The 17,219-nt window shown below is 36.1% G+C and overlaps 1 protein-coding gene across 1 annotated transcript in view; it reads left to right on the forward strand.

Moving 5' to 3' along the window:
• Positions 1-280: 280 nt before the first annotated feature.
• The window catches only part of LOC140230743 (mucosa-associated lymphoid tissue lymphoma translocation protein 1-like), a 50,356-nt gene continuing 33,417 nt past the window's right edge, over positions 281-17,219 (forward strand). The window contains exons 1-3 of the mRNA XM_072310879.1: positions 281-479; positions 8,084-8,256; positions 13,133-13,229. Of these exons, the coding sequence (XP_072166980.1) occupies positions 301-479; positions 8,084-8,256; positions 13,133-13,229 (449 nt within the window). The 5' untranslated portion in view covers positions 281-300. The remainder of the gene's footprint in view (positions 480-8,083; positions 8,257-13,132; positions 13,230-17,219) is intronic.

The following is a 17,219-nucleotide window of genomic DNA, read 5'->3' on the forward strand; positions in this document are numbered from 1 at the left end:
TGTCTGTAGAGCTCTACTGAAATTTTGTTACAGTACTTCATTTTTGTGTGTGTGTGTTTTTTTTTAATTAAGGGATCACATATAATACACATTGCTTTTTGTGATTCCTGCTCTAAAATTTTTATGTTTTTGATGTTATTGTCTGCATGATCAGTGCTGTTGGTTTAATGTGAATTAAATTCAGTCCAGTTGCATGCAATTCATTCTTTTCTTTTTTTTTCAATCAGAATCATTTTTGTGTCTACTTGTGCTTCATGTTGCCTAGCAACTCACGGTTAGTGAGGAGCTGCCTGGTCACACATGCGGATGCAACGGGAACCCTATGCCAGGATGCATCCGAGCCTCAACCCAGACCTCAACATTACTGACCTACCCTACAAGATCCTGGACCAGTTAGCGGGCCTGCTGGACATTCCCGATGGGACCAACAAGCCATATTGGAAGGCCCTTATCGCAGTCATTCCTGGTAACATCTACACGTAAGAAAAATTCCCCTACTTTATTCTAGATAGATGTTTTTTGGGGTTTTTTCACAGGAATATCAGGCTGTGATTCAGCTGACATGATTCAAAGTGAAACTTTATTTTCCTTGGCTCCGGCATAAATTCCGTTACATTTCTGTATTTCAAATAAATTTAGATATTTTTTACATTAAATTTATTGTTATGTGGCTTTAGATATTCAATCTGTGTTTCTTTGTTGTTGTTGTTGTTGTTGTTGTTAGTTTAAAGTTGTTTGTTTGCTTATTTGGTTGTTTGGTATGTTTTGTCTTTTGTTTTTGTTTCTTTCTTTTTTTCAGGGCGAGAATAGATTGTTGCCAAAACATTCATACCAACTCACTTTGCATTACCGGTATTTATTTCTGTACTAAATGAAATAATCCTAGATTTGGGAGGACACTGCCTAATCACTGAATCTCATTTAAGCATACTTTAACTTAAAACTATCAAAATTTCCTGAAAAACATAATGACATTTTATAACTTTCTTTTTATGTTTTGAATTGTTTAATTAAATGACAAGACCTTTACAGTTCTGTTTTTTACACTTTTTAAAAATATGAAGCATGGAGGTTTCTTTTGATGCACACCTGCTATTAAGTCCCTAGTTCAGATTTCTAGAAAGTTATCTTGCTGTGCAATGCTCTGTGTGAACATCATGCATCAGAAGAATATTAAAGTCCACACCATTGTTCAAGGTGGCCTTAAATTCAATTCAATTCAATTCAATTCAGTTCAATAATGGTTTTATTTCGATCGCATTGCAGTCAGAGACTGAATTGCACGATGTTACAAAAGTATAACACATACACGATATAAATGAAATAATGAAAAAATTACAAAGAGCATTTCCATTATGAATACATCATATTATATGCAGTCGGATATGGACTCGAGAGGAAGTGAGGAAGGGAAGAAAGACAGACAGACTGATACGGATTATGGAGGCAGAAATGAGGGTGGGAGAAAAAGAGAAAGCGGGAGTCCGCGTAAGAAAAAAAAACAAAAACATAAACATCATCAGTTAAGATACATTTATAAGTTCAATCATTTGTATGCAACTGTTCATTACTTCAAAATGCTGGAGCATATTAAAAAAATAAATTAACAATTCCATAAAATGAATCATATCATAATAAAGATATAAACAGTCCGCGGAAGAAAAAATGGAATTGATGAAATTATCAAATGTACAAAGACTGGAACAATTAACAGAATTACAAATATACATATTTTCATAAAATAAATCAAATTCCTCTTTAAAATTTACACTCTTTCATATCAAATAGAATATTTCGCATTATCTCGAAATCATCGTAAAAACACACACACACACACACACACACACATTGGAACCTATAAGCCCAATCGAAACAGTAACCGTACCATCCTCTTGGAAACAATAGATACAACCGTAATTGTATTCAGAAAGAAGAGAGAGAGAGAACGCGCAAAAGAACGGAGGGATAACTATGCAGGAGAGAAAGAAGGTGAGAAGAAAGGGAGTGTTACATAGTCTAGTGAAGAGTAAGAGGAATCAATGTAACCAAAAACTATAGCGGATGCGAGAGAAGGTATGAGAGACTTAAAAAAAAAATTACCCCGAAAACAGAAACATAGCAGTCTGCCTTGTAAACATTCACATAATACTAACATGAGTTTCAAACATCGGTATTGACATAGGGGAAAAACAACAACAACAACAACAACAACGGACCGTGCATATCTGGAATTTAAAAAAAAAAAAATACCACGTATACACACATATGCATTACATATTTAAACGGACGTATTGCTCAAAAGACATTGATAAACCTCAAATGAGAGCAAATTGCAAAAGTGTTGGAGGTTAAGTACAATGTACAATAAGTACAAGTATTTGTCACAAAAGAAAAGAAGGAGAGAGAGAGTGAAGAAAAAGAAATAACAGATTGATCATAGACGATTCCATGTTGGAAGCGTACGTAAATACAATGCAATAGAGCACAATACAATACAATGCAAAGCTTAGAAAATGAATATTGCACATTTTGCATCCAGAAAGAAAGAAAGAAAAAAAATACATAAAGAGAGTGTGACCAAATAACCATTGGGATTGATATGCTAAAGCTTAACTGTGAATTGTATAACCGGACCATGTAGGGAGGAAGGGAGGAGAAGGAGAGGGGAGGGAAGAGAAGAGAAGAGAAAGAAACAAACAAGACGGCCACTTGGCACACACACAAAGAAGCAAATTGTTGAAATCCATACTATATAAAAAATATATATATATATATATATATTGCACATCTGCTTTTTAGAATAGATAAACATAAGCAAGGTCGTAGTATTAAGACCAAACAATGAATATAATGGAGCTTTACTGAGAGTTGTATAGCCGAACCAGGTATGGAATAGGACTTTGCTTCATTCTATTGGTTTTGCATCGCATCTCTTGAAAACTACGAGTGTGTCGTAACTGACGTTCAGTTTGACGAGTTGGTGGGATAAGGTCTCTGAATTGCTGAGCGTTTCTCATAGACTTTTTGAAAAAGGACAAGCAAAGCAGCTTTCTCCTTTCTTCCAAGCATTGAAGTTCATGCGCGAGCAGTATTTGGTCGTAGGTTGTGTAATCTCTTCCAAAGATAATACGAAGAGCGCGTTTCTGGACCCGCTCCAGTGTCGCGATTTGCTCTTTGTTAATGGCACCACTCCAGACGGGAACTCCGTATTCTAATATAGGCCTGATGTAACCATGGAATATCGCGATCATATCGGGGATTGGAAGATGATGGCGCTTCAATAGGCGTAACATGTAAAGCTTTCTGTTGGCACGTTTAACAAGGTCTGCAATGTGAGAGTCCCACTTAAGATCTTTTTGAATGGTGATACCGAGAAGTTTCACTGTGTCTACACAGTCAATGACACAGTTTTCAAGTCGAATAGGAACAATTGTCGGGGGGTCACGCATGAAAGAGATTTCCATCCTAGTACATTTGACAGGGTTGAGTTTCATTCCATTCATTTGAGACCATTCAGAGAACTGAGTAACCGTCAGTTGCATGTTGGATAGTTGATTTTGGGAGCGGCATTCAACGAGAGACACATCATCAACATACTTACATGTATACGCTTGAATACCGGGAGGGGGTTGGTAGTCATAATTTACCATTTGCAGAAGAAATAATTTACCATTTGCAGAAGAAACAAAAACACAGCATTAGTGCTTTAGAATAATTCTAAAATGTGGGTTAGGGTTAGAAACAACCGAGTTGTAAAAATTTGAATCCGTATAATCAATGTTAAGGACATGTATTGTTGAATACAAAAAATGTGAACAATAGTTATAATAAAAAATTTTCTAGATTAAACTGTCTACAGTTAATGAGAAAAATACTGATATCTCCTTATATTTTAAGCTTGATTGTAAAAATTTTATATGGTACTAGGAAGTTTTGTGATGCAACAGACCTACACATATGCATCAAATATGATATCTTGAAAATTGTTTAAATCATTACTCCTAAAGGTAAACAGGACCTTTAAAGGGATTGTATATTGGCGGAAATGAGGATTGGACTTTTAACTTTATGTGAGATACACTGTACCAAGAAACTACCTATGAAATAATACAGGGCATACCATTTGAAGAAGAATTCAAACTTTATTAGGTGAAGATCAGTTTTGGAATGGCTGCGATATCCAAGAACAAAGTAAAACAAAGTGATCCTAATAAAAGTTTGGTCAAATGTCCCACATTTTATTAGGATTGCTCTGTTTTGGATATCTCAGCCATTTCAAAACCAATTTTCATTAAATAAACATTGAATCCCTCTTGGAATTACATGTGTACAGCTGTACATGCTCTTTCACATTTCTTAAAGACGGTTTCTCAATATCTCACAAAAAAATGTTAGACGTTTACGTAAAGTTACTGTAGGTCTCAACCAAAACTGTTGATCCCTTTAAAGACCGAGAAGGGTGGGGAGACATGGGTAGCTAGATTGAATCGGTCTTCACTCCTTGCCCACCATGTAACTGCCATGGGTCAGCTCGCCATAGAAGAGCTGACGAGGGATCCTTGACTCTTCCATACGGATGACATGGCTGGACCATCAAAGCTGAAATATATAGACAATACAGTATTCTTTTTATAATGCTTTTAAATTCTATAGAAATTCAACAATTGCATAATGTTCTTGTTGAGGTTGATATATAACTGTGCCTCTTTTCTCTACATTTCATTAAATGTAAGTATGCCTTCAAGTCTTGAAGGCATACATGCACACTGTATATACACCGTACTTACATTTAAATGAAATGTAGAGAACAAGAGACACCAATGAATGCATCGAGTAAACACAACCTAGGATCAATCACATAACAGCCCAAATTTGATAACGTGTTGCACAGAGTAATTGTCGATTTGCCTTGTCTCAGACAATCCTAAGGTTCCAAAGGTTAAAAGCGCTTGAATGACTTCAACCTCATCAAGAAATGCATATTTGCCAATCTAAAAAATCAGACTCCCCATCTTTGGGAGGGAGATTTTCCTCTGGAAGGGACTTATTATAATTTAATCTTTTTCATTCTCCTGTTCTTCCACTTTTGTTGGAATTTTCCTTACTCAAACACCCAAAAAATATGCAACCCCCCCCCCCCCCTCTCTTAAAAGACAAGTCCACCTTGATAGAAATGTGGATTGAGTGAATGAAGCAATACAACACATCAATGAGAGTTGTGGGAAAATCAGACATTCCGTTCAAAAGTTATGAATTTTTACAGTTTATGCTTAGTCACTGCTGGATGAGAAGAATACTACAGCTTGTGATGTCATACATAGTGTATGTTTAGAATGAAAGAAAATATAAAGAAAATTCAACATATTTTCACTTATCTCACATAATAAACGAACGCTTCACTTCCTTCTTTCAGAAGGCAAGGGGAATAATATTACTCTTAAAATACGTCAGTGACGAGTCAAGGAAATGTGCACTATTTTCAAAAAATAGCATTTTGTGAAATTCTGTTTTTACAATCTATATAATGTAGTTCCCATGTAGTTCCATGGAACTGCTCATGGTAGTTCTACATGTATGCATGTGACATTACGCACTGTACGGGTAGTAGTCTTCTCATCCAGCAGTGACTGCGCAAATACAGTGTATTTTAAAATTCGTAACTTTTGAACAGATTGTCGGATTTTCCCCAAACTTTCACTGATGTGTTCTACTGATATTGCTGCATTCACTCAATCCACATGTATCAATATGTCCTTTAAAATTTGGCTTTAAATGAAAGAAAAAAAAAAGTTAACCATTGATGGAGACCATACACTACTGTGCTGTGCCATCATTCATGCGCTATGGGCTGTCCACAAGTACAGTTGGTGCAGGCGATGCATGCATACACTGTGTGTGAATACAAATTACGGGTGGCCTGACAGTGAACCCTGGATCCTGGTACAGTACTTCATGCTCTTGCCGTGCACTTAGCACACATTCTGTAGTCATCTAGTAAATTTCCAGCTTGGAATGCAAGATGGGAGAATCTCAGGGCTGCCAACACTGGAAACTAGATGAGAGTGAGACTCCCATAGGCCAATGCTATAATTTAGGAGTCAAAACGAGTGAGGTCAATAGAAATGCATGCAAATGAAATAAAGTTTTAGCATGAGAAAGGACCAAAATGCGTGAGAGTTGGCAGCCCTGGAATCTATAACTCAGGGGGTGCTTTGAGTGTTTGAGTCTCTGCCAATCTGAAAGCATTCTGCATCCACTCCATATTGAACTTCTTTGACTTGAGGATTTAATGATGGACTGATGATGAATTCGTCTACCTTCTCACTGTCTGTCCAAGAGAAATCAGCCTGTTAAACTAAGAAACAAACAGTTATATATGACACAAATTAAATAACCCTTGATGGACAAGCTCAAAGTTTTCATGTAACTACTTTTATGTGACATGTTTCATACGTGACTACAGTATCTTGTAAAAAGCAGAAATACTTGTTAAACAAAATGCTGTATCTGCCCTAGTTTATATGATTTCATGGTTTGGTTTCGCTGCTAATAGCCATTAATTACAGCTCTATTTATCAAAGTTGTAATTGACGGAACTGATACAGATTCCAAGATGAGTGTGTTTCACTTTTAAAGTACCAACCATGAGTACTTCAAAAGGAAAGAGAAATGATATGTGGTTATCTAGTTTGATATTAAAATTACTTATCCTATTAACATAGAGCATATCCTGACAGTATGCACATTGTACTGCTTTTATATTAGATCTATGCTCTTTCTTTTTCATTTAAAAAACCTGTGTGTTCCTGTTGTAATTAAATGTACATATAACAGAAACTTAAGTACATTTGTGCATTGTGAATTTTTTCTGAGCTACAATTGTTGCTGATAAAACATTACTATTTTATTGTTAATAATTATAATTATAATTTTTAAGTTGATGTTATTGTAATAAATTTATTATTCATAATAATTGTCTTTATTATTATTATTATTATTATTACCTCTGCCAAGAAGTTTTTCTTTTCTTTTCTTTCTTTTTTTTTTTTTGCTGGCATTGATTTGTTGATCTGTTTGCAAATTAACTAAAAAAAAAGTTTAGAATGGATTTGGATGAAACTGACAGGAAAAATTAACAATGACATAAGAAACTGATGATGAAATTTTGGTAGTGATCTGGATTGCCTGGATCCAGAATTCTCATTTTGTCCCATTTTTGAAGGATTCTTTTATTGATGGCAAATAGGGCCAACAAAGAAGTGCATTCAAGCTATGCATTACGTCTGAGGTGTGCATAGTACATGCACTGCCTGCATGCTCAAGGTGCAGCAGGTAGCTGAGAGGTAGACTCAACCTAGAAACTAGGCTTATTTATCACTGGGAAATGAGGGCAATTTTCAGCATATATGTGTATTGATGGAAATGAGCTGCTTGGCATACAATGTATACATGTCTTAATAATAATAATAATAATAATAAATCATTTATTAAGCACAGAAACTATGTCTATATATTCTACTGCGCTTCAAGAGCTCTTAAATTCCTATGTTGCACAATGCTGCATGGGAAGTACAAAAAGAAATAGGCCCATGCTAAAACAAAAAAGTTTTCACTTTTGATTTAAAACTGTCTAAAGTCTGACATTTCCGAATGTCTAATGGTAATCTATTCCACAACCTAGGGGCTGCACAAGAAAATGATCGGTCACCTAAGGTAACTTTTGTTTTGATTTAGGGTATCTGCAATATCAATCTATCATAGTTCTTTGAGTGCTTTGAGTGCTTTGAGTGCTTTTCTTGTCACATTTTACTGTAATTATTATTATGTTATGGATTGCTAATATTACCAGTTGCATTATCATCATCAGCATGATTGCATTCATTAATTTTTATCTATTTATTTATTCATTTATCTATGTATTATTATTATTATTATCATCATTATTGTCATTATTATTATTATTATTATTATTATTATTATTATTGTTATTATCATCATCACCATCATCATCATCATCATCATCATCAACATCATCATTGTTAATTGTAATTATTACTATCAGTATTATTATATATTGTACCAGGGATGTACAGATCAACAGGTTTAGCATGGATGGCTTACGGCTGAATGGGGGCAGTTCAGCACTCAGCCTCCTGAGGGATCTAGGGAACAGACACAACAAGACGGTGAGGCAGCTCTCATCCTACCTCCACAGACTGCATTATGAGCAAGCCCTCAAGCTCATCAAATCCCCAGGTATGCCTCTCATTTTATTGCTCTCTCTCCCTCTCTCTCTCTCTCTCTCTCTCTCTCTCACCACTTAATAGGGAGGGGTCAGGAGACAAGTTTTTCTCCTGTTTAAGAGGTGCTCCGGCTTATAAGCAGTGCCCGGTATTGGCCCATGCTAACCACTCAACACGAAGCCCAGTATGTGGGCATTGCACTAAATCATGCACAGTTATTTAAAACAAACAAACAAACTGATTTAACCATTGTGATAGCAACAAGTACATTGTACACATGCACTATAACACGAAGACACAAAGCAGTAAAAATAGCGGTCTCATAATTTTGGCAAATGCATCATCAGAACAAACCTTCGTTCATTTAATCCAGAAAACAACCCTTTTTTAGGGTTCACGGTACATGTATGCATGACATGTATGCAAGATATCCTCCAATTACTACAAATGCGTAAAACAAAACAAAAACACAACATAACAAAACATAACAAACACACACACACAAACAAAGTGAATTCACACCAAAACAATCAATGTAGTACAAGCAATCAATGTCATTGAATCCAAGTACATGTAGTACATTCGGTGCTTTGTTTTTGAAGACAGAAAGAGGACATTGCAGTAATAGAGTCACTTGAATCATGTCTGCCGGATAGATTGAAGTGTTGTGCTAAAATCTACTGGTATTGCTACTAGTGTAAAGGTATACATACACACATATACACGCACAAACACACACACACACACACACACACACACACACACAAAGAAATACCAGTAGTGATATTTACAGGATAGGTTTCACGACTTCCTTGTTCAATACTACTGTGCACTGATTGCAATCTCAATGGACTTTAGCATTTGTGGAGGAGGAGTTACAGGCAATTGAAAGTAAACTTTTGAGTCATCTGTAGATTTCTCTTGAGGTCGACCCTAGAATACTACTTGTCTTTCACCCATACAAAACTCTACAATGCTCTTGCAGCATCTACTTGATATCAACATTCTTAGTTTATATCAACATTCTTAATAGCTTACTTGAGCCAAAGGCTTGAGTGAGCAGTTGCATGCATTTATCATGAAATGTGCATCATGCATAGTGCTTCATTTGTAAACTGTTTACATTTTCAGGGTCTTCTTGAAGACTTCTTGACAGATTTTCACCAAACATGGCGAGTAGCATCCATAGGAGGATCCTTATCTCAGTTCGTTCAAAGGGGCACCATGCCCCAAAATTAAGGAATCTTGAAAAACATCTAAAACCAGAAGTAATAGACCTAAGTTTAAAGTGCTATGAATAAGCACATCGGTGACATTAGTTTCAAGTTTGTTCATAGCATATTTGAGTGCTCCCCCCCCCCCCCCCATGGCCCTTTGGGGAAGGGTTCAAAATCAGGGCCTACATTTTATCTAATTTTAATTTTTCCCTTTTTTCTAATTTTTTTCTAAATTTTCACCAACTTTGGCAGGTGTTTTTTGCAAGAGTGATAGAATGTGTAGTCATACAATTTAAATGGGCACCTTTTCCCACTTGGGAGCCCCAGGGGCACACTGCCCCGGGTTGGGAGGGGGCTGGGGAGAAAAATCTCCCAAATTAAGGAATCTTTACAAATCTTATCCAGCAGCAGAAGTGATAAGCCAAGTTAGGAAGCACTATGAGTAGTAGTTTCAAGTTTATTCACTAGAGGCAGATCCCAGTATGGGCCTAATGCTTACAAGCTATTAAGGGTTGAGAGGTAAAAATCATGATAGGTCAGGTAATGAAATGTAAAGATGATTTCCTGAGTTATATTTGATGACTCCAGGTATAGTTCATGGATGAGGTCACCAAGCTTCTTAAGAGGATGAAATGTGACGTGTACATAAAGTGAATAGATTTTGAGAAATCTCAGGAATGTCATTGAGCTTTACTTATTGGCTCAATGATGTTATCTGACATTTCATTTTTCCATGCAATGGACACAGGAAATACACGCAGACATTTATCTTGATTTCATTAAATTTGGTATATTGGTATGGAAAAGTAGGGCAATTGACAAACCATACACATATTCTGGCAAAAATACAGTGAAGATGACAATATACAATTGTACATATAGTGTACTATTTTAGTTTGTATACACGAATACAACATTATGATGCCCAGTTCACATATTTTGAGCCCTCATGTAAAATTGGGGCATGCAACTTTTAGTTTCTTTTGTGATGCACGGGCACAGTATTCAGTAGACCATGCTAAGATTTTGATTTCAAATGGACTATACCGTAAGTGCTATTTTTAAACATTCTGAATTAAGTCCATCATCACAAAGAGCAAAATAAAACCTTTCCAGTGATAACTTACTTTTAACATTGATAACATACTTGAAGTTATGAGTGAAATGTAACATATTTTCTTAGTATTTTATTCCTTTTTTAGCAGCTTTAATTGCAAATTTAATACCTCAATTTAACAAGAATAGAGTTTGCAAACTTGATTGCAATCAAACTTTTCATGTATTGGTCCCACCTTGTTGGGGCAGGGAATGGGTTAAAGGAAACCATAGCCCAAATACTGTATATGCCATAAATTTGACGAGTCTAAAATTTCGTGAATCGGGAATTCCCGATGATTTCGCAAGTGGTGTAAGGACAAGTTCACCTTCATAAACATAAGGATTGAGAGAATGCAACAATATTAGTAGAACACATCAGTGAAAGTTTGAGGAAAATTGGACAATCGATGCAAAAGTTATGAATTTTAAAAATTTTTGTGTTGGAACCGCTGGATGAGGAGACTACTACAGCTTGTGAGTCATGCGTACAACAGTATAAAGAAAATATAAAGAAAATTCAACATATTTTCACTTTTTTTCGCATAATAAAAGAGCACTTGACTTGCCTCTTTCTAAATGCAGGGGGAATAATATTACCCATAACATTTGTCGGTAACGAGTCGGGGGAATGCGTACTTTTTTCAAAAGATGAAATTTTGTGAAATTCTCTTTATATTTTCCTTATATTGTTGTACGCATGTGACATCTAAGTTATTCACACACTGCAGTAGTCTTCTCATCCAGCAGTTACTGCACAAAAACTTCAAAAATTCATAACTTTTGAACGGATTGTCCGATTTTCCTCAAACTTTCAATGATGTGTTCTACTAATATTGCTACATTCTCTCAATCCTTATGTTTATGAAGGCGAACGTGATCGTTGAGTCTTGTACTGAACGGAGAAATGTACACGCATACGTCACATCCACATTGGGATCAGAGTCAATATTTTCGCATGTCTTTAATTTTGCGAATAGTATCTGACTCGCGAAATCTGTGAAAATAAAAACCTCGCGAAATATTTGGCATATACAGTATCAAATGTGGATTGATTGAAAGCAACAATATTAGCAAAACACATCAGTGAAGATTTAAGAAAAATTGGACAATCAATTCAAAAGTTATGAATTGTTAAAGTTTTGATGCTGTCATCATTGGATAAGGAGACTACATTTTGTACTTCACTTCATGACACCTTTTCGGACAACAATGATAGAGAAAATACAAGGAGAATTCCACAAAATCTCATTTTCCACGAACATTCCATCAACTTGTTACTGACATTACATGTTACGGGTAATATTATTCCTCTTGCTTTCTCAAATAGGTAAGTCAAGTGCTCTTTCGTTATGCTAATAGAAAAGTGAAAATATTGCATTTTCTTCATATTTTCTTCATATCATTGTCCATAATGACGTCATGAAGACTTTAGTGTAGTAGTCTCCTTATCCAGCGACAACAACATCAAAATTTTAAAACTTCATAACTCTTGAATTGATGGCCCGATTTTCCTCAAACATTTATTGATGTGTTTTCTTCTAATGTTGCTGCATTCACACAATTGACGTGGCAAAGTATATTTGGGTTTTACTTTCTGTGTGTGTCTGTGATTGCACTGTGCCCACAAGATTGCGCAAGATCTGATCAGAATTGTGGCAAATATTTGCACTTGTGTCCATTTCTGAATCAATGTGTACACTGTACTGAGTATACATTCTCAGAAAGATACTTGGGGATATTTCACATTGCTTTCCGAGAAAGAAGGACTGGACATTATTTGTACTGTACCAGGATATGAGCAAAGCAACAAGGTATCTCTTTGCATACTTAAAGGATTTTGCAATATGTTTTGTCCAGCTTTCCTGGTGGATGGGAAGATACATAGAAATTTGCATGTCAATGTCATGTCTAATCTGAACACTGTGTGTAACAGCAGTTTGAATACAAAGGGGAAAATGGAAAAATGCTCATTTTAAGTTGTTTATGAATGAATTTGTCATTGTGTCTATCTCAAACAACATAATGAAAAGAATGTATGATATGCAGACCTATGATTAAAAGAGGAAGAGCAGATATATTAATCATTGGAGACTATCAATGGAGGACGGGGGTCATTTGGAGCAGAAATTTTCTTTGTTTAATTGGTTTGCTCTATTCATGTGTACTGTAAAGATAACAAAGAGGGTCTATACATGTGAGTGTGCCTGAATTTCATGTGGGAGTAACAAGGAAAAAACAAACACACAGGCTGCAAAAATGTTTGTTTAAATTTGATTTGTTTTCTGTGAAACCCTTTTAGTGTACTCGTACTCTAGTTTTTGCCTCTGAATGCATTTCTCAAGTAAAAGCAAAATGTGTTTGAAGAGAGAGAGAGAGAAAAAAAAATGTATTCCTGTGCTTGTGTGTGCAGATAAAAGGAAAACAAACACGTATTAAAAAGTCTTTACATAGAGAGATGTATAAAAAAAATAGGGCCCTTTCCTGTTGGAGTGTGTAAAATATAAAAAGTGCTATTTTTTCCAGTTCTGTTTCACTTTTGATGATTTGTTTTCTTGTGTTTCGTGCATTTCTCAGAGCAACTGGAGATAATCCAGCAGCCAGTGTCTTCCAACGTTGTGGCTGGGGAGTCCGCTGTATTCACTTGTGAGGCAAGGGGATTCCCCTACCCAAGGTACGTCAATCACGTGGTCTATGATTACCGTAAATTTAGGGAATTTCATTCAAATTTGATTCTATTCAAGTTCATCAATATTTGCGTGCATAGAAAGCACACACATGTACAGTATAGTTGAGTCAAGGAAATCACAGTAAGAAATCGCAGTATATCATTCCCCCTATGATTTTTTATAAACATAGTGTCAAATAGGAAATGACACAAAGTCAGGCAGAACTTACAATGTTTTTTATCAGACAAATACAGAGAGATACAATTTTGTATTGCACAAGAGCATTATTTTAATAAAATTAAAAAGACAACCATCATACACAGTGACAATTGAATGCAGCAGGACTTTTGTAAAAACAACAACAAAGATGTGATAAGGCTGTCGTACTGCACTTCAATAAAAGTTGGAATCTTTAATAGTGCAATTAGTTTTTTACACCGAACATCTAGTGAGACAAACTTCACATGTTTGTAATTCTGCCAGTGTGCCACATATCTCATTTCAAGATTTATGTAAATAGTGAAACATATTATTTTTATGTTGGTATCATTGAGTGTGAAAATACTCATATTTCTACTCCACAAAACTTTCAGGTATCAATTTCTCTTCCACATCGCTTCCTTAAACTATTCTAAGCTAACTGTAGATCAAAGATGAATTTATGTGTGCTATAAATGCAGGCCACTTAGCCATAGAAATGCACTGAGTCATGCTTTATGATAGTTTTATTACAAGGAGACACAGCACAGACGGATAGCCAATAAACCTGTCAACGGAAATTATTAATACCGACAAGAAAAATTGAGTATAGACATAATAGCAAACAATGGACAGCGTAAAGAGACTGTATGCATGGAAACAACTATCCTCGAGTTTCCACATCACAGTGTTAAAACATGTGTAGGTTTATACTGGAATCACTCATTTCCTTGGGTCATCATTATCATTACCATCATACCAGTTTTCATTCGGTTTGTCCCTGATGATGGCGGGAGTGGCCGGCATTACCTCACGGCTCTCACAGTAACAAGCTCTCAACACTGTCTCACCATCTCTCCTGATTTGGGGCATCCTCCTTTCTTTCCATAAACTGACATTTTTGTGACCTTGTAAACTGAACTTTGTGGGTCACTTGCATTTAATTTTTTTTTCTTGTAGTTTTTATGCCTCCGCCACGAAGTGGTGCCGGAGGCATTATGTTTTCGGGTTGTCCGTCCGTCCGTCCGTCCGTCCTTCCGTCCGTCCGTAATGAATTTTGTGGACAAGGTAACTATCGAAACCTGTTGAGGTATCCTAATGAAACTTGGCATGTATGTGTATTAGGGGGTGAAGTTGTGCCTATCAACTTTTGGGTGCACATGCTCAAGGTCAAAGGTCAAAAGGTCAAGGTCAAATACATAAAATTTCACTATTTCCACCATATCTATTGAATGCCTGAAGATATTTTCTTGAAACTTAGTGTATACATGTTTTACCCAATTAAGATTCTCTGGTGAAAGTTTGGGTCATGAGGTCAAAGGTCAAAGGTCAAAAGGTCAGGATCAAATACATAAAATTTCACTATTTCCACCATATCTATTGAATGCCTGAAGAGATTTTCTTGAAACTTAGTGTATGCATGTATTACCCAATTAAGATTCTCTGGTGAAAGTTTGGGTCATGAGATCAAAGGTCAAAGGTCAAAAGGTCAAGTAAAAATATTAAAACTTCTTTTTTTTCTCCGTACCTTGGAAAATTGTTCTCTTGGTATCTTCATGGAACATAGTATATACATGTACTGACTGGAAGTGATTATCTAGAGAATGTAGGGTTCATGGGGTCAAAGGTCAGGGGTCAAAGGTCAAATGCAAGACTTCAAAATTTTACTATTACCCTCATATTTATGCAATGCCAGCAGGGTTATTTTTTTACACTTGGTGTATGCGTGTGTACAATGTAACCTAATAGAAATTCTCTGGAAAGTTTTTTTTTTCTCTTTTTGCCTCAAAGGTCAAAAGGTCAAAGATCAAGTGAAAGTGCTGAACTAACTTTTTCCTCCATATCTCGGAAGTGGCTCAAGTTACCTTGAAACTTAGTACATATTATGCATGTTCTACCTGAAAGTAATTATCTTATGAATTTTAGGGTCAAGGGCCAGATGAAAATGGTAACAATTTACTATTCAATTCAGAAATTGCACTTTTTCTCCACACCTGTACCTTGAAAATTACTCAATGCCTAAATGTATGAATGGGTCAAAGTCAAGTTGAAGTCCTGAAATCCCTAGATACATGCTCTCCTATTCATCCAATTAAACCTAGGTCAAGGAAGGTGAACATTCAACACATTTGTGACAAACTTGTCATTCCAATATTTTACCAATTTTGTGAAAATGTAATCACACAGTGTCCACATGTACTATCTAGACCTATTGGGAAAATCATGCATTATGGCGGAGGCATACCAGTCGCCAAAGCGACATTTCTAGTTTTTTTTTTCTATTTCATTTGGTATCAGTAGTGATGGAGAAGGTTTTGCCAGTGCTAGCATGTTAGAGACAGCAGATAAGATTTGTTTTGACATTGTTCCTCATAAACCAATTATTCTTGTGTTTGTAATGGGCCTTAAAGGTAGGGGATACCTTTTACAGACCTCCCAAAAATGCAGCAAAACATTAAATATGAACCTCAGGGGACTTGTTTAGGCCACTGCTGAGAAATTTGGAAGTCAACAGTTATCTACAATTTGAATAATGCACAAAAACTCAACTACTCAGTAGTTCTGTGTGTCAGCCACACTTAAGCCTTTTTGTTGCAGTCTTCTGTATTTTTTATCTTTAAACACAAATCTAAAAGTATAGGAGCTGATGTAATAACATATAGAGTGTGTGGCAAGAATGTATATAGAAATGTTTGTAAGTTTTGATGAACTTTCTTCACAAAATATACATGATGGACACACATGCAGTGCATGGGTCTGCAAAGGTAGCCTAGTAATGTACTGGAATTTATGGTGAGCCCCGGAAAAAATTCAATTCAAAATCTAACGGTCAATAAAAATGTACTAAATGTTACCTTCCACTTTCAATACTTTATGGGAGTTTCTAAAATGATACTCTCTTCAACATACCACTGTATTTTTAACTCTTCATTTGAGGCATGCAAATGGGATTCCCTACCTTTAATGTCCACATTAACCTGTTGAGGAGAAGCTGATTTTCCTATAATCACATGCATTTCTCATACGTGTAGACACCTGCCTGTGTAGTACAGTTGAACCTCTATTATCCGGCCTCCCTTCGTCCGGATCTCTCTATTATCCGGACGCAATCTCGCCGTGATTTTTTTTATCTTTTTTTAATAATTACGGGAGGAAAGGGGGATTCCCAACGGATACATTTCTTGATAATTATTTAGGTAAATCATCCCAAGAATTTATAAAAGAAAATGATTTCATTCTTGCAAACACAAACCTCTATTTTGGGGTCTGTTACTGTGTGTAACAATGAAAAGGTTGCAGTATACACATTACTACATGTGGTACTTACAATGGGCTATACATCAGTACAGTGTACATGTGTATACAGTGTATGTAGACTCTACATGTATAAAGCATTGAGTCTCCCGTATCCGGCTAAATCCCTTATCCGGACGAGCCCCGGTCCCGACTTGTCCGGATACGAGAGGTTCAATTGTACTCATATCCCATTGGGGGGGGGGGGGGGGGGGGACTGTAAAAGCATACTTGCCAACATTTTCATTTGAGAAAGTGGTAGAATCCAGGATGCCTAGATGCAAGCAGCGCTAGCTTGAATGCTATTGAAATCTTTCAAAAGCGGTAGTCTACCGCCAAATGCGGTAGAGTTGGCAAGTATGTAAAAGTGAATATTTTCGTGCAACTAATTTATTTATCGCTTTCGGCAGGGTAAGAAGAGTTTCGCGTGATTTTAATTCCGCGGAATCGAGACGTCAACTTCTGGCACATATGGCAAGCAAAAATATTCAAGCGCTTTTATT

Source organism: Diadema setosum, chromosome 7 (genome assembly GCF_964275005.1).
Source record: "Diadema setosum chromosome 7, eeDiaSeto1, whole genome shotgun sequence".
NCBI classification, from domain to species: domain Eukaryota; kingdom Metazoa; phylum Echinodermata; class Echinoidea; order Diadematoida; family Diadematidae; genus Diadema; species Diadema setosum.